The 21,547-nt window shown below is 37.8% G+C and overlaps 2 protein-coding genes across 6 annotated transcripts in view; one reads left to right on the plus strand and one right to left on the minus strand.

The window, feature by feature from the left end:
- Window positions 1-21,547, minus strand: part of p2ry2.1 (purinergic receptor P2Y2, tandem duplicate 1) — a 44,925-nt gene that overhangs the window by 3,199 nt on the left and 20,179 nt on the right. The window contains exon 1 of one of the 3 annotated variants that reach the window (XM_088011892.1): window positions 897-977. The exons of 1 other annotated variant lie outside the window; for it this stretch is intronic. The gene's annotated coding sequence lies outside the window, so the exon portion shown is untranslated. Of the gene's footprint in view, window positions 1-630; window positions 843-896; window positions 978-21,547 lie in introns of those variants that run through there. One more of the 3 variants, XM_088011893.1, reaches the window with a different exon arrangement.
- fchsd2 (FCH and double SH3 domains 2) overlaps window positions 4,293-21,547 on the plus strand; it is a 71,138-nt gene continuing 53,883 nt past the window's right edge. The window contains exons 1-2 of one of the 3 annotated variants that reach the window (XM_014995449.2): window positions 4,293-4,715; window positions 12,565-12,662. In XM_014995449.2, the coding sequence (XP_014850935.2) occupies window positions 4,695-4,715; window positions 12,565-12,662 (119 nt within the window). In that variant the 5' untranslated portion in view covers window positions 4,293-4,694. The remainder of the gene's footprint in view (window positions 4,716-12,564; window positions 12,663-21,547) is intronic. The other 2 variants (XM_014995452.2, XM_014995453.2) reach the window with 2 other exon arrangements.

The following is a 21,547-nucleotide window of genomic DNA, read 5'->3' on the forward strand; positions in this document are numbered from 1 at the left end:
GAGTCATTTGATTGTCGATTTTGCATTTTCTCTCTGAGTGGGCGCTAGAATTAATGAGAGAAAAATATGATGGGGACAATAACCAAAATGATAAATATTGTATGTGACTGTAAATATACATTTAATTAAAATTCATGAATTTTTTTTTTTATTTTTTTTTTTTATTTTTGCTCTCCTGAATGAGTACAAAGATTTGAACATTTCAAGATGTGGGATTTGTAGGTTTTACAACTAAATCTAAGACGTTTCTTTACCCATTTACTGATTTACACAGATTGCACTGTTGCAACACAACATTTATTGGAGCCGTACTTCCACGCAGATAATCAACTGTCACCCTCACAATCTGCATGCCTAAGTTTCTGAAGACTCACAGCTGTGCAACAGAAGAGAGAAACAACTTTAACTCAAACCAGGCCAGTTTCAAAACTATTTGAAGATTTTCTCTCCCGCAAGCAACAACAGTGCCTCGCTCAGCTTCAGCTGGCATTTCTGTGCAGTGACCAGCTTAAATCAGTCATGCATTAACATTAACATAACACAAACACAATTTATTTATGCAAATATAAGAGCAAACCTTTTTTCCCTGTCAGTTTGGAAAAAAAAACTGTAATTTTGTTATTCTCTTACTGTTTTCTTTGTAAAACGAGTTTTCTATTCCCAGTGAGCGTCCCCCTCTTACAGTGTCCTCTCTGAAACTGCAGAAGGTTAACTCTCCCTGATAACAGTTACGAATTAGCCACTTCTTAAAAAAATCCAACCAGTTCTCCTAACTTTCAGTGTGCAAAGCAGGAAAAACTAAGCACACGCAGCTATGCATCAACATCCTGTGCTTTCCAGATGAAGTGGTTTCTCACATAGATTTATAAAACTGATAAAATTAAAGGGCTACTCACATTAAAAGGGAGTTTTAGCGCTGCCTCTCCTAAGCTAGGAATCCTCAGCTTGCTGCTTTTTTGGCTGAGTGTGAATGTAGGAACTTTGGGATGGTAAAGAACTTGGAGGTGTGTGCTAGGCTGACAAGCTGCAGCCTGCACGCTTTGCCCTGAGGGCTCGGATACTATTTCTCCCATTTACAGCCTTAAACTGTCCAAATCTTTGATCTTACATGCATAACATTTCAAAAATATATCAAATTCAAAGTCAAATTAATTGTTTATTCTGCCAAGACACATAGGGGGAAAAAACATGGATAAATGAAGACAGAGTCCACAGGGAACAAGAAAATAGTATAAGAAAGTTGCAGGTGTGCATAATATGGTTAATACATAATGTGTGTATGTATATATATATATATATATATATATATATATATATATAGATTTTGTGCATGTTGGCAAGAACACAATATGGCAATTTAATGTTATTTATAGAACGTGAAATATGGATATTTGTCTTAATTTTTGTCAATTAAGTAAGCTATATGGGAATGTTTTATGTTTTGCTTCTTTGTTAGAACAGTTTTGGCACGTTAGTGTTATTGTTGTGTGTGTGTGCGTGCGTGCGTGCGTGCGTGCGTGCGTGTGTGTGTGTGTGTGTGTGTGTATTTCTCTTTAAAAATCTATAAATAAAACATGAGTGTTTAAATTATGACTTTTATGAAAAGAATAATAAAGACGCAGTTATAGACACAAACACTTCTTTGCTATGAATTTGCTGGGATTAAACCAATCTAATTTCCAAGAGAGTGTTCTGATGAAGAGACTTGTCTATCATCATCACACTGCCTCCACCAAAAGCTGTTTGATATTTGTCAGTTTTTCATTAATACAACCCACATACTCAATGCATTTTTGTTATTAATAAGACACTATTTAAGAGGACTTAAACAAGCTTTTCAACAGTAAAAATGTGTATCGAAAAAGTACTGTTACATCAAAGATAAAATCAACCAAACACACATTTATTTGCTTTTGAACTGTATTTATAAAGGATTTTTACTTTTATTATGACTACTGCAGATTTATTACATAGAAATTGCATTCTGTCTTCTTTTTGTGTACACTTGAAAACCCCATTGACACAACTCTCCCACTTTATAACTAAACTACTACTATTACAGAGAAATGGAGGAACTAGAGCCCAAACCACTGTTTTTCTCCTGATGGTAAAAATATTATCATTCCTGATCTCAATCGTCTGAAGCAAAACAATACTAATATTGCCCGCACAGGACCTCCAAAGTTATGCTGCTGTCAAATATCAAAACATGTTCACCAACACAACCATATTTCTATTTAAACTTTTATAAAACTGATAAGTCTTTGGTAGGCAAACCAGGAGAAGAGAAACAAAATATAAATAAAAAAGAACAGTGTAGGCCAGCCAGCTGATGTAACATGGCGTGCTCATCCCCAAGGTGCACTGTGTATTCCAGCAAGAGTTTGTCTGCCCTTGATGTGGTGCAAGATATGAAAATGTTTCTTGGGATTGCTTTATCCACTGGAAAACAAACAAGCTTCAATGTAGGAGACACCGTGTCTAAAATATAGTGTATAGCATCTGCTTTCTTACCTTAATTCGGCCAAAAGAAAACAAACCATACATCAAAATAATTGTCTCGGTGTCCTCTCAAAATACAATATCATCCAGAAATGAATGTCATCCATTTTCCTTCCTGCCTTGAGCACTAATTGTAGAAGAGTTTGGCTTCAATGAATAGCCTCGTGTGGGTGTATGTTAGGTGTTAATATTGAAAAGGAAGGTGAGAAGAGGCGCTTAATGTCTTACCTGCTTTTAGAAACTCTGCGCATTAATCATTTACTGTTCCTTAACCTTACATGTATGTCACTGTAGAGGGCATACGCCTTGCCTTTTACTCTGTTAGCCAACATTACCATACGACTGGAGTCATACTAGCAGGCCAAATAATTTGATAATGGCTTTATGAGAATTCTTTAAACACATTTGCTCTGAAAACCTTGAAATTAAGATAATCCGCTTTGGGAGAGGTGGAAACTTTCAGAATCAAATTAGTAAAAAGGAAGTTTTTTTTTCCATGATTACTAACACGTATTAAGCTTGAACAGCTTGGACCATTTGGTTAAATTTTTCTGGGGAGAAAACATGGTGGGATGGGAGGAGTAGTTTAAACTGTTCTGAGGCATTATATTCATAACTATTGAGATTAGAAAAGACAATTTACACATAAACCTTATTTAGCTTTATTTTTTTGTTGTTTTAGATTTTTTTTATTGCTTTTGAAATTAGCAACAACAATCCATGCAGGGACATTTTTGTTACCTTACAAATAGATGGTAACTAGATTTATCAAGCTTTTAAAAGGTGTGTTTAGTGCTATCCAACCATTCATCTGTTTTCTTTGTACTGCTTATCTTTGCAAAGCTGAAAGGGGGTTCTAGCAGTCATTGGGTGAAAGACATGTTGAACCATGGACAGGTTGCCAGTCCATCACAGGGCAGCACAGATACACTCAGGACAAAAAAAGTAAAAAAAACAAACAAACAAAAAAAAACTAATACACACACACACGATTTGGAGCTCATCACCCAGGATAAATGGCTCAGACTAGTGAAAACAAACACAAACCTGGTCAGCAGTTATAAGAAAGAGTTGATTAGGTGAGCAACAACAAAGATTTTTACACCTTTGGTTGAGGAAGTCTTACTTCCTCAACCAAGTAAAATTACATTTTTCAGTTAAATTACAACACAAAATCTTTAGCAGGAACCTGCTGCTGTATCTCTTCAACCATCATTTTGATCAAAACTCACACAAAGAAACACACAAGCTTTTCTCTCTGTTACACTGCCTAAAATCTGGGTTATGTTTATTTTGAAAAAAAAAAAGATTAAAATTGGAAATTGTCATAGTGACCTTGTTGAGTCTAGTTTAAAGCTGAAGAGATGGACCACTTCTTTCACAAATTTCATAGCTTCATCCTGATTAGAGAATTATATTATATTATATTATATTATATTATATTATATTATATTATATTATATTATATTATATTATATTATATTATAAAGAGATGAGAGCCCTTTTCATTGTGCATTTAAAAACGATCGATTTTTCCTCGATCGACTGCGGTTTCTTGTTGCTATGCAGCTCCGTCTCTTGCCTTTTCTTCTTACTCATGCTGGTAGACGTTAGGGAGGGAAAAATAAATATGCTTTTGGTGGATAACCCCGACATAAATTGACGGATGGAGTCAGTATCTCCATCAGTCATCTAGTCTTCATGTTTGCCTTCAAAAATATCTGCGGGCGCGTTAATCGAGGTCACGCTGGTGGAGAAACAAAAAAATTGTGCTGTGTCGCTCTTGGTGTTTTTTTTTTTTCCTCTACTAAACAGATACCACTGGTGTCCACATGGTGGCGCCGTTGAGCTTAATTTGCTGATAACACTCTCTCCTTCCCTCTGCTCTTTCTTTCTTTGCTGCCTACAACAGTACAGTACACTCTCGTAGTGGCAGCAACCAGCACAAGCGTGTGCAGTGCCTCCTCGTAGCTTAGGCTCTCAATAAAACTGGCCATTTATCATCAATCATGGCCGCCGGAGTACAGATTTAACTCTCCGTCTTCTCCTCCCTATCGACTTTTAACAGGAGTAGGGGGGATTTCTGTTTGAAGAAGACGAAAGATTATTGTTGGCCCCACACGGATTTGGATTTCCTCCTGGAATTACAGTACATCTCACAAGGGAAATACTATTCATGTCAAATCTCCAACATGCAGCCGCCGCCGAGGAAGGTGAGTGATTCCCAGGGTCCGTTATGTTTTTAGCTGGCTGCTCACACAATGACAAATAACGGTGTTGTTAACCTCAGATGGAAGTAATTTATTGACCCCACACAACAAGCGTTTGTCAACACAAGGTTAAAGATATCAGATGGACGAGCTAGCATGGCGAGTTAGAAACCTTTTATTGACATTAATGCGCATCTGTCCAGCCGTCAAAACGTCAAACCGCGTTAGCTACAAGGCGCTAGGTGGTCTGCTACAAGACGTTTTAAACAAAGCCTCACACTGTTGTATTGACTGTAATACCGTGGCTGTCATTTTGACGCGCATTGTTGTGGAAATAACTTTAAATTTTGGTGCTTATTCGTTGCATTTAAGTGCACAGCACAAGCCAAAGCCCAGTGTTGTTATTTTGCTAATTTATGTACGCTGTCAGATTTGTGACAGCTTTTGTTTCCAGAAGGTACAACAACAACATCAACAACAACGGGCTTTTGTCCAATGTGATGCATAATCGTTACTTTAGCGAAAGAGTATGAATCAAACGAGGGTCACATTGGTTTATCTGTAAGGAAGCTGAGCTTGCAGAAGCTAAAATTCACACGCCAGAGCCAGGTCTGATGCTCGCTTATTGATTCGTGTTTTACTCTCTCCAGCACTCTGAAGCACACAGCACTGTCTGTGAGCATCGTATTTAATTTGAAAACTAAAGAGAGGTCAAATAAGGAACTTAAATACAGTGGAAATGAAGTTGTTCTTACAAGCTTTATATCACTTGGTAGTTTTTTTTTTTTTTTAAACGAACACCTTCAGTTAAGCTTAGTGTATCTGTAGAGCACCAATTGACAACAAAGTTAATTTTAAGGCTTTTTCAAAAGACAAAATATATATTCCAATGAATTCTAGTACCACCAGATTGAAATTCAGATTTAATTTCAGATCTGTTAGTTTCATCCGATTGTAATGTACCCTTACAGTTGGTAAAAAGTACGGGTGCACCGATTGCTGCTTTCTGGCCGATCACCAGCCCCTTCCAATTTTGGACAATGCTTTTTTTTTTCTTTTTGTTCTGAAAAGTCGGTAAATATAGTGATAAAGTCATTGAGTACGCAACAGTGGGGTGACGAACATTTAGATGTGACCTGGTGCTGTGGTCTGTGAGTCACTCCTCTGTCATGGGAGAGCAAAAAGCTGATTTTTCAGAAGTTTTCAGAGGTAGATAAGACCAGTGGATAAAAATGATTTCTCTTGCAAGTATTGGCTGACCGCTGATCTTCCAAAACTAGAGAAAACAGGGTAATTGAATCTTCACATCCGTGTCCTGCCTCAACCTGAGTAAGCACATGGGGACAGTGGAAAGAAACGGTTCCCCTTTAAGACAGAGAAACCTCCAGATGAACAGGCTCTAATTGAGGAACAATCACCTCGACCAACTTGAGAGGAAAAGAAGGAGACAAAAAAGAAACGTAATGAAGCGTACCTCCATATTTTTAATAGGAAAGAAAAAGAAATGTGGATAATAATAAGTAGATAATGGCAATAAAAACTATGTTAAAGGATTCAACCATGGATAAACCAGAAGTAAGTTCTACATGCACAACAATCTAACTCAAGGTTAATGGTATCAATAGTGCCATCAAAAGCTCCTTCCAGTAAAAACACTCAGAAAGAAAGACATACAAAGACAGCATTGGGCTACGAATGGAAGGAGAAACATAAGGAATGCAAGTAGAGTAATCAACAGCTCTGTCAATGACTCCATCCAGGAAAGAGATGCAGAAGCACTGGGGTGGGAATACTTTCTACTGGAAGGAAAACTACACGCATGATTCAAGTAATTAATGGTCACAACAGCTGCAAAGGTTTTGTTCAACAGTCCAAAATGGCTAAGCAATGAATCACTGGACTAGGAGTCATTTCTACTGAAAAGAAAAATAAAGAGATTGTAAGAAGTTAATGTGCAGCATCAAGTGTGAATAACCCATAAGTGGAGAGAGAGTAAAGACAGCAGAGGGAAGAAAGTTGGTCAGAAAGTCTCCTAGTAGCCTAAGCCCATCACTGCTGATCTATAGAGTTAGGGGAAGATAACTTAAGCCACTTAACTTTACGCATCACCAAAAAAAAGAACAAATTTAGGCCTACTCTTAAGAGTAGACCAACGACTGGTTCTACTAGAGCTTGACTGAAAGATCACCCTGTAGATTCTGTTTCCCAAAGTCTGTGTTGGTGTTCCGGTGAGCTCCAACACAGCTTCGTTGGTTCAATGCATGTTATACAGGTTGAACTCCAGAACAAAAGCAAACTTGGAAATATGACGATGAATAAATCGGAGTTTGACTATTTCATTTGGATGAGCTGGTAATGCAGGGGAGCTTTAAGTAAGCGACGTCTATCACAAGCGTGATCATACTTGTGACGATGATGCAATGTTTGAGCGAACTGGTAATTTGTTTATCTCTGTTTTTTTTTTTAATCAATTGGTTTTTATACTTTTAAAATTGGGAAACGTCCAGTTTTGCCTTCTATTCTATTAGAAGGCAATAATAGAAATAAAGTAAATGCATGCTGTATTTGTACACAATGGACAGTGACTGACTGGACGTATTTCTCACTGCTTTTTGTTTCGTGGAGTCTTAAAGCAGGTGCATGGTGTTCCCCTGTAAGTCTCTGTGCGGATGTCTTTTAATTATCACATATCTCCCCCCTGTGCTTTTTAATGTGCTGCCTTTCTACATGTCAGATCATGCCCTTAAAACTCAGTCACTTTACAAGCTTCTTCCATAAACGAGGCTATGGTGAGCAGAGGCCACTCTTTGCTGTCTTTTTGATCAATTTTATGTTAAAATTCTCTCAAGAATTAACACAAATTAGCCAAAAGTACAGTTTTTTTTGTTGTTTTTTTTTTAAACACTCTGCCAAGGTGGGTGACACACGCCATCCTCTCAGCCCGCAGCACCACAGCCAGAGTGTATCAGTGTTTGGCTGTCAGATACAAGTATTTTCTCCCTCCCACGGCGACACATCCAGCTCCTGAAGTGTTTTGTCTGGGTCTCGGCCCATCTGCTAACAAACTGAGCTATTTGGGCCCCATATATTAGTTTGATGTGACTTAAATTATAGATGGCTGCTTCTGGGTTAATAGATTTAGAGTGTCTGTGTAAGACAGAGGCGGGAATGAACCCAGCAGAGCAGCTTTTTCTCAAAGATATGATGTATTGATTAAACATTTAGCTTTTCTTTTTTTTTTCTAGCAATTTTAACGGGACATAAAAGAAAATAATATTTAAAAAAACGTATGTAAAGGAGTTAGTTGTGGAGTGTGTCTAAAACACTAGGGGGAAAAGTACTGACAGTGAGAAATATACAAACAGTGAAGCGGACGCCTGACATTGGACCTGAGAGATGGAATATGCATCATTCAGTTTTCAGCTGAGTGACGCCGTGCCTTGCAAAAGTATTCGTGGAGCTTGAACGTCCTCCACTTTCGCACATGTTGCAGTCACAAACTTCAACTTATTTGGCTGTTTTCGAACAACACGTTAGTGGTTCATTGCAAAGTGAAAGAACAATTCCAGGTTTTCTTACATGTATGTGCTGGTGGACGTTTGTCCACCAGTGGAGCTACATTTCCATTTCACTGAACAGATCAGTCTGAAAACGCATCTAGGAAAGTATTGTCTATTCTTCATTCCTCAGCCGAGTCAGACTAGCTGGGAAGCATTTACCTTTACATCACAGAGGTCCATTTTTGCTCTTTTTAAATCAAATTTGTCTCCATCCACAAAATGAAGATGAGTTTTCAAGTCATTAAGGTACCTACCATTTAACATTTTATCTTATGATTGAAGAGCCATACATCTATTACTGTTTTAGGCTTTCCAAATAAGTGGATCAAATGTTCAGAAACTTCAATTTTTCTCTGTTGCACCAAATGCATTCTTGGCTTATGACAAACTGCAAATGGATCTTCTTCTGATGACTGTCTCCTTTCCACTTTTCCATAAAGATCAGATTAATAAAGTGTATGTCTGTTGAACTTAAGGGCTAAAAGCCATCGTACACCACACTTATATTCTTATATTTCCACATTAAAAAAAGGTAACATAGGGCATTTTAGTGTCTGAGTCTGGTATTTCTAGACACAACGTCAATTTATTCATCTAGTTTAGAAACGTTTTATGTCTGAATAATTCATAAGTCTGAGTTAAGTACCTTACCAAATTAAATAGCTTCCTGAAAATGGTTAGGTACTGAAAAGAAAGTGGCTAAAAAGCAGCTGAAGTCTAAAAGAAAACTTCTTGGAAACACATTTAGGGAGCTTGAAGAAATACTAAGAGCAGTTTTAAAGTATGACTAGAAATTTGAATTTGAAAGCACAACAAAAATAATTTAGGAAAGATTCAAGACTTTTTCATAACATACATAGTGATGTGTTTTGAGGTCAGTTTGCTCTGATACTAAAGAGGACTGTTGTTTCAGCTGCTTTTATTGATATTTTCTTCATATCTGTGTCTACAAATGTCTGTGATTTTAATTGAAATCTTTTTTTGTTGTCTCTGACACTTTTATGATTGTTTTAAAATATTTTTTAACTTCTTTGTCTTACAATTCACGTTTAGCAGACAGAGTAAAATGAGACGGATGTAGAAAAGTCACCTTCACTCCTTTACTGTTCTTGCACTTTCTACTGCAGTCTAGTCCACATCATTGTTTTATAATCTCAAGAATCTTGCTAAAAACTGTGTGTGAAACAGAAGTGCACATATCGCTGCTTGGGGGGAAAAAGTGCTATATGTTTTTGTGAACCGGGCCTAGCTACTGTTGTTGCATTCTCAATTTGACTTTCAAGTTCACATTTATACAACATGAATGTCATAATAATTTTCAGTGTCATTTCTTTAGCCTTTTGACTTTTGGGTTGATCAGATTCTGCAACGGACAACTTCACACGTTTAAGATCAACTCTCTTACCCACAGAGAGCGAAAAAATATATACAGACATAACTCACAACCACTTTTGAGTTATGAGAACATCTTCTTGCTGATATACACGGTTGTTTGGAAGTTTTTACTGGCTGGCTCAAAGTGTCACCCTCAGATGGAGGGAAATTTGTCAGGATGTTCAATAAAAATCTAGGAACCAGCAGGACTGAAGTCCATTGTAAACTGGAAAGAATGTCCTATGCTTGAAGGGTCTGGTTTGAGGCTTAAATAATTGATTGCAGGAGCAATAAAAAAAGAAATATCTCGGAGGAATCTAAACTCCCATCGATTGCCAGCATAGTTAAGATCGTCGTCGAGAGTAAACGTGTCACCTTCTTCCTCCAACCCACCAACTATTGCTTCTGGTCTCATTCTTTCTTCTTCTGTTTTCACTCATTTCCTTCATGTTTCATCTCCTTTTCTTCTCACACCCCGCTTACCTCCTGATCACCATATTACCCTCTTCTTCTTTTATTTTTTTACCCCTCACTCCTCCTGTGGATCCCTGTGAGCAATAGAAGGTGAAATCAAGTGAAGTGCTCTAGCCCTGTTAATGTAATGAACCACTCCCCCCTGATCTTCAGAGGACCAGCTGATGGAGAAAAAGGAAGTTCCCTCTCTCTGCCTCTCTCTTTCTCTCGTTGTGTGTAATGTGTGGGGTCGTTGTTGATTGTTTTGTCTAGAAGCGTCATGAATTTGCCCACTGTTACCGCGGTGAATAGATGATGGAATCCAGGCCACAATGCTCGGTGGCCTTCTCTGTTTGGCTGGAGATGTGCGGTTGTATATTAAGGGTCTGCTTTGTCCCGGGCAGTTTTTAGCACAGGACAGTGTGAATGGATATGGCTTAATCAGCAAAACCCATTTGTATGTGAGATTAAACTTTATGTATCTTTTTACGGCACTCAGTAGGGTCTGTCTGTTTCTTAATGTTGCCAACCGAGTAGCTTCTGTTTCATCGAGTGGCAACGAAACTGCAGTCATATTTTGTGAACCACATCTTTTCAGTACAATATTTGAATTTAAACACCTTCAGATGTTGACTTTTTTTAAAATTCAGAATGTCTTTAGTGTTTTTGGTCAGATTAATGAATAAAGCACACAGTCATGCTACTACAATTTTTTGATTGATAATTATGTTTAACAGTCTTGTCCAGTGTGTAATCTGATCTACAGATTGTTGAGATGGAGAGGCTAACAAAACACATCAGAACATAGTAGAAGTAAAATAAAAAAGAGAAAAAGTTTGTCATCTCTAACCCCTTTGAGAGAAATATGTTGAAAAGTCGTTTCATTAGGGAACAAAATGACTTGATAATGGAATTTACCAAGTCTTTCTGCCCTGAATAAACATTGTTGTATGTTTATTTTCTAGATTATAAATATTCTTACTCCAAATGCCCTCCTGTTTAAAATTGAAAAACACATAATTGCACAACTATTGCTTAATATTGCAACAATACCTTGGGCTGCCAGCAGACTTGCATGCTCATAGCAGACTTCCTCAATATGTTCAACTGTTTTACTTTTGTGCTTTTGCTTTTAAATCTTTGGTAAAACCCAGTGAAGCCATGAAGCTGAGGTATTTCAACTAAAAGATGCCATACTGTGTGAATTAAGCTGGTCGCAATTAATTAATTAATCGCACGATTAATTAAAATGAGCTTGATAATTAATATTTTTTGAAGGGCAATTTTGTTTACAGAGACACCATACTCCATTTTGTTTATGGTTTAGATCAGTGGTTCCCAAACTTTTTCTCCTGGGCCCCCCCAGTGGTTTCCAAACTATTTATCCTGGGCCCCCCCTATGGCTTACAAATGGCTGTCTGGTTGAACGATGTGTGTGAGCGAAGTGGGTGGGGGGGTAGATTTTTAGAGACTCCCTGTTATACTCAGCCCCGGCTCCAAACAAACAAGGGGGAGGTGGGAATCAACTTTTTTGATCGTAGCTAAACATAGACAACAACACCAGCAGCCTACAGGCTACTTGTTAACAAGCTTAAGGTTCTGTATTGATATTAGCTAGCTAGTCTTCTTTTAGCTAACTTTACCTGCATCCAACAGCTTTACTCAACAGTCGGTTAGTTTGAGGGAAAAACTGTGAAAAGTTCTTTGTGTGTTGCTGGTTTGCTGCCGTGATTCTAACACACCTGTAGCTCTGCACAGCAGCAGCAGGTCTCCTTCACTGCCGCACAGGTGTAAGCGAGCGTCTAGCGCTCATGTTGCGTTTAAAGACGGCTCGGAAAAACAGGTTACGACATGTTAACAACGGATTAAACAGTTTTAACTGCTGATAAAAGTGACAGAGGACACAGATATGGGAAGTGTGGAAGCCCCTACTGTATCAAATTGACATAGGAATAACAGAGAGTTGCCATTCTAAGGTAAAAACCCAGCATATAGCGTTCATGTTTTTTTTTTTCATCCAGACGGCCCACAGTTTGGGAACCTCTGGTTTAGATTGTGTGTGTGTTTATTTTAAATTTTTTTTATTGTTTTTGGTTGTTTATTGGATTGGTTTTCCAGTTCCAGTGGGAGTGTTCTGTTCAAAATTAAAGTTATTACTCCATTGTCAATATACTGCATAAAGGTGTTCTCAAACAGACGATATACCAGAATCAGAAGAATTTTATTGTCATTGTCAGAAAGACAACAAAATAGCGTGTTTTTGCAATTAAGAAGGATGTTAATAAATTCTGCTTATTGTAAATAGGATAGTAATAAAAATCAAAAAAGGAGAACTAAGAATTTGTTTTTGAGGAGGGTTATCAGTTGGTGAGTGAAAGTCAGAAGATGAGATAAGATGCCTGCAGGGAAGAGAGATAAGAAAATGATTAATCACTATTTTATTTATTTTTTGCTGTTTTCTGCAGGTCAAAGTGACACAGGAGCTAAAAAACACTCACACGGAGCAGATGACAAGGCTGCACTTTAAACATCAAACCGAATGTGACCTGCTGGAAGACATGAGGTATGACGGATCTCCGCTCTGCATGAATCGCTCCAACACGATCCTCTGTCAAAGTATGAAAATGGAAAGGCTCAAGCCAAATGGCAGATGTTTGGAAATCTTGTTGTCTGATTTTACACGGCAAAGATGTGCTTGCACAGAAACGCAAAGAAAAATGGCGAAGGAGGCGGCTAAGGAATTAGAGGGGAGTGACACGTGAGAAAGACGCAAACCGAGGTGGGAGCTTGTCGTATTGAGAAGGAATTTCCAGCTCTCCTTTTTCTTGTCCGTGCTCCGTTTTCTTTACAAAATATCAATCTATGTCACCCAGATCCTTGAATATTCGACGTTCTTAGCGTTCATGCGCGCCATCATTTTTCAATCTGTTTCTTTACTTTTCCTCATGACGCACACGAGTCGACAGTTTCATCCCACAGCCGAATCTGTCTGGATTTAGGATAAAACCTTGATTCCCTTTCTCGGTTTCAGTTTCTCTTCTGACTAAACACTGATTACATATGACAACAATAAAAAAAAAAAAAAAAAAAACAAGAAAAACTGAGCCTCTCCCAGTGCTGTCCTCTGCTCTGTCTCAACTCTCCTCTCTGTCTCCCTCCATCTCTTGGGAGGCAGCTCCAGCTGTTTGGGACCAGACTGGCCTATTGCTGCAGGGGTTTTGGAGAGTGAACAAGGCTCAGGTCTCACTGGTGGGAGATTTTGAGAGCCAGTTAAACGCCGCATGTGACCGCAGCGTCTCGGTTGTGTAAGTCGGCGCGAGATCAAGCTGCATACCGCTGGTTAAAGAGCTCAAAACTTTGTCCTTGTCGTTCTCATCAGTGAGGGGAGAAAAAAAAAAGCTGCCTGTAGTGTTTTCTCAGTATGTCACTCGAGCTTTTAATGTTTTGTAATTATTTGTGATGATGCACTTTGATGGTGGTAAAATGGGGGAGCAGCGGGGTTCTGTAGTGATTGGGGAAGTCGTCCTTTGATTAGGTCGCTGGGGCCCGGGCCCCTGCAGTGACCCGCATCTGTTTGCCGTTTGTTTCTTTAAGCGAGTCATTACGGCTATTGTCAAAAAGAGCCACAATTTGATTTTTAACACAACTCTGCAGCATACTAGTGATCACGTTGATAGGTGCGGTACCTTGCTAAAGTGTTTACCACTAAAACCTTTTCACATTTTGTCTTTTATGCAGCAGCAAAACAAGAGTTTATTGGGATATCATTTGCTAGAACGACGCAAAGCAGTGCATACTTGTGAAGTGAAAGGAAATGATGTACGCTTTTATATTTGTTTTCAGCCCCTGGAGTCAATACTGTGAAGAGCAACATTTTGTTACAATCATAGAGGAAAGATCTTTGCTCTTTACAGACAACTCGTGCTCGGTCTGACTGGATGAACGGCGTTTTGAACAGCAGTTTTCAAATCTTGCCACAGATTCTAACTAGGCATTTGGTCTGCACTTTGACTAGGCCGTTCTACATGAACAAGCTGTGATCTGAACCATTGCATAGTAGCTCTGGCTTTGTGCTGGAAGGTGAACCTTTGACTCATTGTGAGGTCGTCAGCAGCGTCCAACAAGTTTTCTTCCAGGATTTCTTCTAATGGATGAATAAATAAATACTGTGATTAATAAATAACTAATAAATATGGCATAAGTTAAATTAATTTCCCTATGAAATAAAAACAAGATAATGTTTTTTTTTTCTTTTACTTTTTATTTCAAGCTCTTTTTATTTTATGTTCTTATGAGACTGGAGTTTTCTTCCTGTTATTCATTAATTTAATTAGTTTACTTCCCATAAACTCTCATGAAAACAAATTGAACTTTTTGTGTGTGTTATGTGACAAAATGTGAGTTTGAAGAAGGTTTTACATTTATATTTAATGTCACAGTAAAGATGGAGTACCACCTTTTTAGGTTTAACGTTTTATCCGGAATATTGAATCTGTTGTTTTAGTTTCTTGTATACTTGCAGACCGTAAAATTGTTTTTGTGTTTGTTTTTTTTTACCATTCCTGCGCATAGGGGGGAAAAAAAGGCTCATCAGTCGCTTGAACTCTGTAAGAATTAATCCGATAAAGTATGGAGACTGACCTTTGAAATGATTGAAGCATACAGCAGGACAACAAAACGTCTGGCCTCATGAGACATTTTGTCAGACTTGAAAAGTGCATATTATTCCATATGAAGAATACATTAAATGCAGCGCCTTAATCCCAAAAGCTGCTCTGAGGTTTTTGCTGAGGTTATTTACTCTCATCAGACCACTGGGGAGCCTGAATAAAAACGCTCTCTGCACTTGCCCGCAAAATCTATAAGGTTCAGGATGACGGTGGAAAGACTAAGCAACGCTGGTGAGAAGAAAGATGAGAGAGGGATGGGGGTGTGTGTTTAATCTTCTGGTTTTGATGTCTTGTGAAGGAATGGTCAGAAAAAGACAGGGAGGAGAAAATGATGTGTAGTCAGTGGGTTCAACTTGGTGTCCTCAATCCACCTAAATCCCCCTATATACTCTTATATCTGACTCAACAGAGATACACTCATCACCCTGCTGCTGCTGACTGTTTAAAATCAGCTCACAAACAGAACGTGTGTGTTTGTATTCCTCTCATTTTGGCTACACTGGCGTTCATCATGCTATTTTGCTGTATTTTACGAATGACAAGAACATGTTTTTCCTGTTTTTAAGTCTTTAAAATGTTTTCGGCTCAAGGGAAATGTTTTTTTTTTTTTTTGAGAACAGTCGCAGAACGTTTGTAATTTCCTGACACATCAATAGTCATCAAATGATCAGTAAAAGTGCAGCTGATGGCGCAGGATTTGACTGGAATCTCAATGCGATTCCCATCCTGTCCTGCTGGAAGGGAATTATGAAAAGGATAATTGAAATTTGCGACGCACACAGATTTATTGACCCATTCCTGGGAATTGTCCTGTACATATCATTAAAGCGTAATGGCTCTCCATGCCGAGTAGTGAGACGAAGCTCACCGATTTGAACCCAGAATTATCCCAGGGTCCTGTTTTGTGCGGCTTCTGTAATTTAAATGCACGGGGAACAAAAAATCAAAACCTCACATTAATGCAAAACTATTCTGGAAAAGCAATTAGGCAGGGTCGTCTCTGTGTTTCACAGAATTATGCTGCAGAAAACCTCAGCTGCTGCTCTAAACGGCAGAGAACTTGTAAGCGATAAAGTGCGATTAATCATAATCAGCATTAACACAGCCACACTATTCCCATTTCGCTTGAGACCCTGTAAGAGCAGAGATTGATCATCTTTGGCTTCACCGTGTGGAGGAATTGTTACACTGTAAAAGTGACACTCCCTGAAAATAGCTTTTTGAAATGAACGATGAGTCCATGTATCCACAGAGATCTGTTTAACAGGTTATATTTCAGCAGCTGTGACTGATCAAAGCAGTAGTTGACTGTGATGTTGTTCTGCTGTAGCTTGTTCTAGTCAGACTGTCGTATAATAATAATAATTTATTTGATGGAATTGGAAAATTGTGCAAGTTGTTTGTTTGGAGCATTAGGGTAATTCTCACGAACATGGTACAACTTACAACAAAAATAAAAATGCATTGTATGCACACAAAAACACACCTTCTTTATAAAATAGAATCTAATTTTATCTTTCAATGTAAAATTATAACCTCTATGCATATTTTTAAAGGTATTTTTAGACATTTTAGTCTGACTTTGAAGAAATAAATTCATTACCGTAACACAATTTTGATGAAGAAATATGAAACCACAAAAACATTTTTCCACTTTTTTTGGACACCATGGACTTCAGTGTCCACAAAGGAGAAGGTACCAACAAAGAATAGTCATTAATAACAAAATTTATTATTTTAATGTAAACAATTATTTCATTACCGTAACATGAATACAATTTTAAAATCTATTTTTGTTCTAATTTTGTGTTAAATCATTAAATTGAAAAAACAACACAACCATAATATAAAAGAGTCTGACCATTTCATTGAGGAATTAAAAAGTTCATGTAATTCTTTTATCTAATCTAAATAAATTATCATAAAATGAGCATAGCGGTAATGAAAAAACGTATGTCGGTAATGAATAAGAATGTTTCGGTAATGAACACTTTATAATTACACTAACATTTAACTACACATAAATAATAAAATGGCATGTAACAAAACATACATCTGCAAATTAAACATTTTACCAACGTTGAGCCATGGAAACAAACCCACAACTGACTTTTTTTCATCTCTGCTTATTGCTTGGAATGTAAGGTTGGGCAATTGGACGAATTCATCAATCCTCAGGAATAGTAGGGCTGTAGTGATTCAATAATCTCACGATACAATACAATACACGATATTCTGCTCACGATACCATATATATTGCGATATTCAGCAAACAATACAATTCAATACACTTTTGCAATTTTCTGAAAGATTTTAGAGGGACAGAGTGATTTTGGTGACATTTTGTGACTTAGAGTTGGATTGAATTAATTTAACTGAAAACTGATTAAAAGCACCAACTACACAACACCTGGCTCTAGTTGGACATGGACACAGACTTAAAGTCAACAGCTGGACAAAATGAATCAAAGAAGTGGTGAGAAAACATGTTTCTTTTAATTGAAACAGTACAAACTGTAGCTTACATGCATTTGTGAAGTAAATAAAGTGCACCAAGTACCTGCTCTGAATAGTTTGATACCTTTTTAACCTTGACACTTAACATCTGAAGGAATCACTCTAAGCCTGATGACCTAATCACTCTCCCGGCGAAGCAAGCAGTGAGTGAACAAGATGACAGTTGGATGTTACAATACTTGCATTACTATATCAATTTTTTTCTAGGAAAGAAAATATTGATATATATCGCAAAAATCGATATTACACAGACCTGGATAATAGGCTATGTCCTTCACTGGGTGTTTTTTTTATTTATTTTTATTCATTTATTCTTATGTAAGGGTGATTTATTTATTGAGGTGGCTCGGGCATCCTCACCAGATGCCCAAGCCACCTCAACTGGCTCCTCTAAATGTGGAGGAGCAGTGGCTCTACTCTGAGTCCCTCCCAGATGACCAAGCTCCTCACCTTGTCTCTACAGGAGAGCTCTACAGGAGAGCTCAGAGAAAAAACATTTTAGCCTCTTGTAGCTGTGATCTTGTTCTTTTGGTGATGACCCAAATCTCATCCCATAAATGAGGGAAGGGTTGTAGATTGGCCAGTAAATTGAGAGCTTTGTCTTTTGACTCAGCTCTCTCTTCACCAGGGCAGACCAGTGCAACTGAGAAAATGTTGCATATTGCTGAACCATAATGGAAAGCCATTACTGCTTACAATGAAAAGCAGTATATGCTTCACTGTGGACGCTGCACCAATCCACCTGTCAATTTCTCACTCCATTTTCCCATCCATGACTACAGATATACTGGGAACTAAACCTGTAGATCATGACCTGATGAAGCCAACAGGACCACATCATCTGCAAAAAGCAGAGATGCGAAGGCCACCAAAACGGACCCTGTCCACATCTTGGCTGCGTTTAGAAATTCTGTCCATGAAAGTAATGAACAGAATCGATGACAAAGGGCAGCCTTGGCGGAGTCCAACTCTCACCGGAAACCAGCCCGACTTACTGTCAGCCCCTACAGGGCTCCCTGAAGGACACGGTCGAACACCTTTTCCAAGTTCACAATACGCATGTAGATTGATTGGGCGAACTTCCACGGACCCTCCAGGACCTGCTGAGGGTGTAGAGCTGGTCTAGTGTTCCACGACCAAGACAAAACCCACACTGCTCTTCCTGAAGCTTAGATTCGACTAATCCAGAACCACAGAATAGACATTACCAGGGAGGCCTAAGAACCCTCTGTAGTTGGAGCATACTCTGTAGGTGGACCACCCCCCTGGGCTGCCAGTCCAGGAGAACTGCCCCCAGTATACATCTTCTTTCACTCATTCACCTTCCAAGTAAAATTTTGATAGCGGAATATCCTTAACTGAATCGAAAAACCATCAAATTGGATCATGAGTTGAAATGGGTCCCTCTGAATCTAAGCATTTTTGGAAATTTTAATTGATATCCAGCACTACTTCCTTTTGCCCTTCATATTAGGTAATTAATATTTGTTGCCATAAAATAGTATAACCATTTTTCATAAGTAGGAAGTAAATAAAAAACTGCTGTAATTGTGTAAAAAAAACAATAAGAAGGAGTATTAAAGTTTAAATGCACTATGTATTTATCTATGTTTTCATTTCAAAAAGACACTGTTCATCACCGTAATCTTGTTTTTCATTACCGCAACAGGTCTAAAATTACGCGGTAATGAAAGTTGTGCATTACGGTAATGAGTGAAATTCGCATGAGATAGCTTAAAATGGTAGCATGCCATGGTGAGTCAGCTAAAAAATTTTCACCTACAATACAAATTCCCTGATATCTTCTCTACAGAAAAATATCTAATCATTTACTTTTTAAGCACATGAGGTAATGCACATTACGGTAATGATCGCCTATGGTGTGCGAATAGGCGTATGCAAGGAGAAACATAACAATTATCATAATCAAAATATGTCAAACAATCTTATTTTTTAGCCATATTTTGTCTTCTCTTCTTTGTGGTACATTATGGGTCAAAATAACTCAATTTTAAAAAATTCTATAAATTTAACAGGACTTCGAACAAGGTGCTACGGTAATGAGTTTTGCACCTCTGGACACTCACTTTTATTAAAATATATTTTATTATTTAATAGGAAATCATTAGATATTACAATATTGAGCTAGTTTACATTATTTTACACAAGTTGGTAGTATTTTTTTATAAACCAGCTTGAATAATTACAATGATAAATTGAGGTGAAAGCATTTTTTTTTACTGTGGACGCATTACGGTAATGAATTTCTGACTCTAAAATTAGTTAAAAAACATTTAAAAAAATATTTTGGTAACTAACAATTAACTGTGCCAAATATTAGAAATGATGATTGTTCAAATAAAAGTGAATTATTTTTAATTTTCATGAGTATGACTTTAAAATCTTCTTAGACATTCAAATGACTGGGTTCGTGAGAATCAGTTGGGTTTTTACTAATTACAATATCTTTTCGTTTAATCTGTTGGCTTAATTTTCTTAAATAATCTAAATGAAAAATCAACAGTTTTCCAAGAGTCAAATATTTTGCAGCAGATCATTTTTAATGCAGTGTTTGTTTAGTCGATCTCATCACTTTGAGCTTTTCTTTGTATTCCACCTGTAGATTTACGGAGCTTTCCTAAACGAGATAAAACCCTTCTGCGTCCTAGCAGAGCGTGATCTGAAGAACCCCCCGCGCCGCGTCTTGTGGTGTTTCCTCATGTTTATCTCCTCATTTATTTATTTATTTATTTATTTTTTAACCAGTGAACCCCTTGCCCTCATTAAACTAAACACTCTTTCATCCTTAAGAACATGTACATGGAGACAGTCATCCACTTCTTGGCCACTCTTTAAGCTCTCAAGTATTTCCCATCAGGCACATTCACTCTTTCTTTTCTTGTTTTGCACTTCTCGCACAGCTGATGCCGACATGTTTTCCTGACTCATACGCCTTGCAGTTACAACAATGAATTAATCATAAGCAGAACGAAACAATAGTGGAGGAAGAATAATAGAAGCAGAGAGCAACGAATAAGACGAATTAAAAACAAAAAACAAGAGTGCAGCAGAAATTAATGAACAGCATGACCAGGTTTTAAGAAGTGGAATACAACTGATGAGTACAACATATTATTGACGATTACAATCTTTCCAGTGCTGTAGGAATGAGTAGTGTCACATAAACATGTAAAGTCAATCTTAGGCATAACCGGCTGCCCATGTTTACAGATGCAATCTCTGCTGTAATGTCACCATGACATCATGAATGGTCTAGACATGCCCAGGGATCCCAGCGCGATTTGTTTGCCGATGTGCTTATTGACTCTGAACTTGTGTTGGTTTCTCTCCTGTGCTTTTGAGGCGCCTTGCTAACACAAATATATAGCAATGAAATGTAAAGACTAAAAACAGGCAACATTAAAAGAAAATCATAAGGGAATCAGTTTGCGTGGGTCAACATCTTGTCACAGCACAGTACATGACTGTAGCATTTTAGCAGTGGTAATTGCACAGCCTTATGGGAAAAAAGGTTTATGTCCAGGAAGTCCTAAACCAAGGCTTTTCAAAGTGTGGGGCGCCAAAGTTGTACGGGGGGTGTGAGACACGTGGAAAAAAATAACTGAACATTTAGCCAACTTCACCAAACCTATGTCTGAGACAAAATGGATAGATTTTTAGAACTGAAGGCTTTGGTAAGGAGACAGTCTATGGCAAGCAAAATAAAAAAGATGGAATTATATGACCGTAATGACTTAATATTTTTGAATTTGTTTGTCTGCTTTCCACTGATGAGGTTGGATACCTCATCAGTGGACGGCATGGTCCCTATTGTCCCATGCCGTAACATGGGACAATAGGGACATTTCATGGCATTTCTTTTGTTGAATTTAATTGCTGAAATAAATAAACTTTTGATGATAAAATGCACTTTTATTGAACAATATCTGTAGATGTTTTAATCACCATTGATGAGGGGGGGGGGGGGGGGGGGAACTACATGGGGATATCTTCCAAAACGTTTAAAACATTTTCAGCAATTGTTGCGTCTTATTGTTTGCAACCAAGAACGAAGGCTTTTTGACAACTGGTGACTGTTTGTTGGGAAAGGTGTGTTGAAACCTAAAATCAACTCTGACGTCGGTGTTTGTTTGCTTTGCTTTGAGTAAATACACCGGTACTACAGTGTAGATAAGAACTGCTGTTGCCTGCTGATGAAGTCTTAGTATAAATAGATTTTCAGGAAATAACGCACAATTAT

Source organism: Poecilia mexicana, unplaced genomic scaffold, assembly GCF_051168715.1.
Source record: "Poecilia mexicana isolate PSO_F unplaced genomic scaffold, ASM5116871v1 scaffold_13, whole genome shotgun sequence".
In the NCBI taxonomy this organism is placed as follows: domain Eukaryota; kingdom Metazoa; phylum Chordata; class Actinopteri; order Cyprinodontiformes; family Poeciliidae; genus Poecilia; species Poecilia mexicana.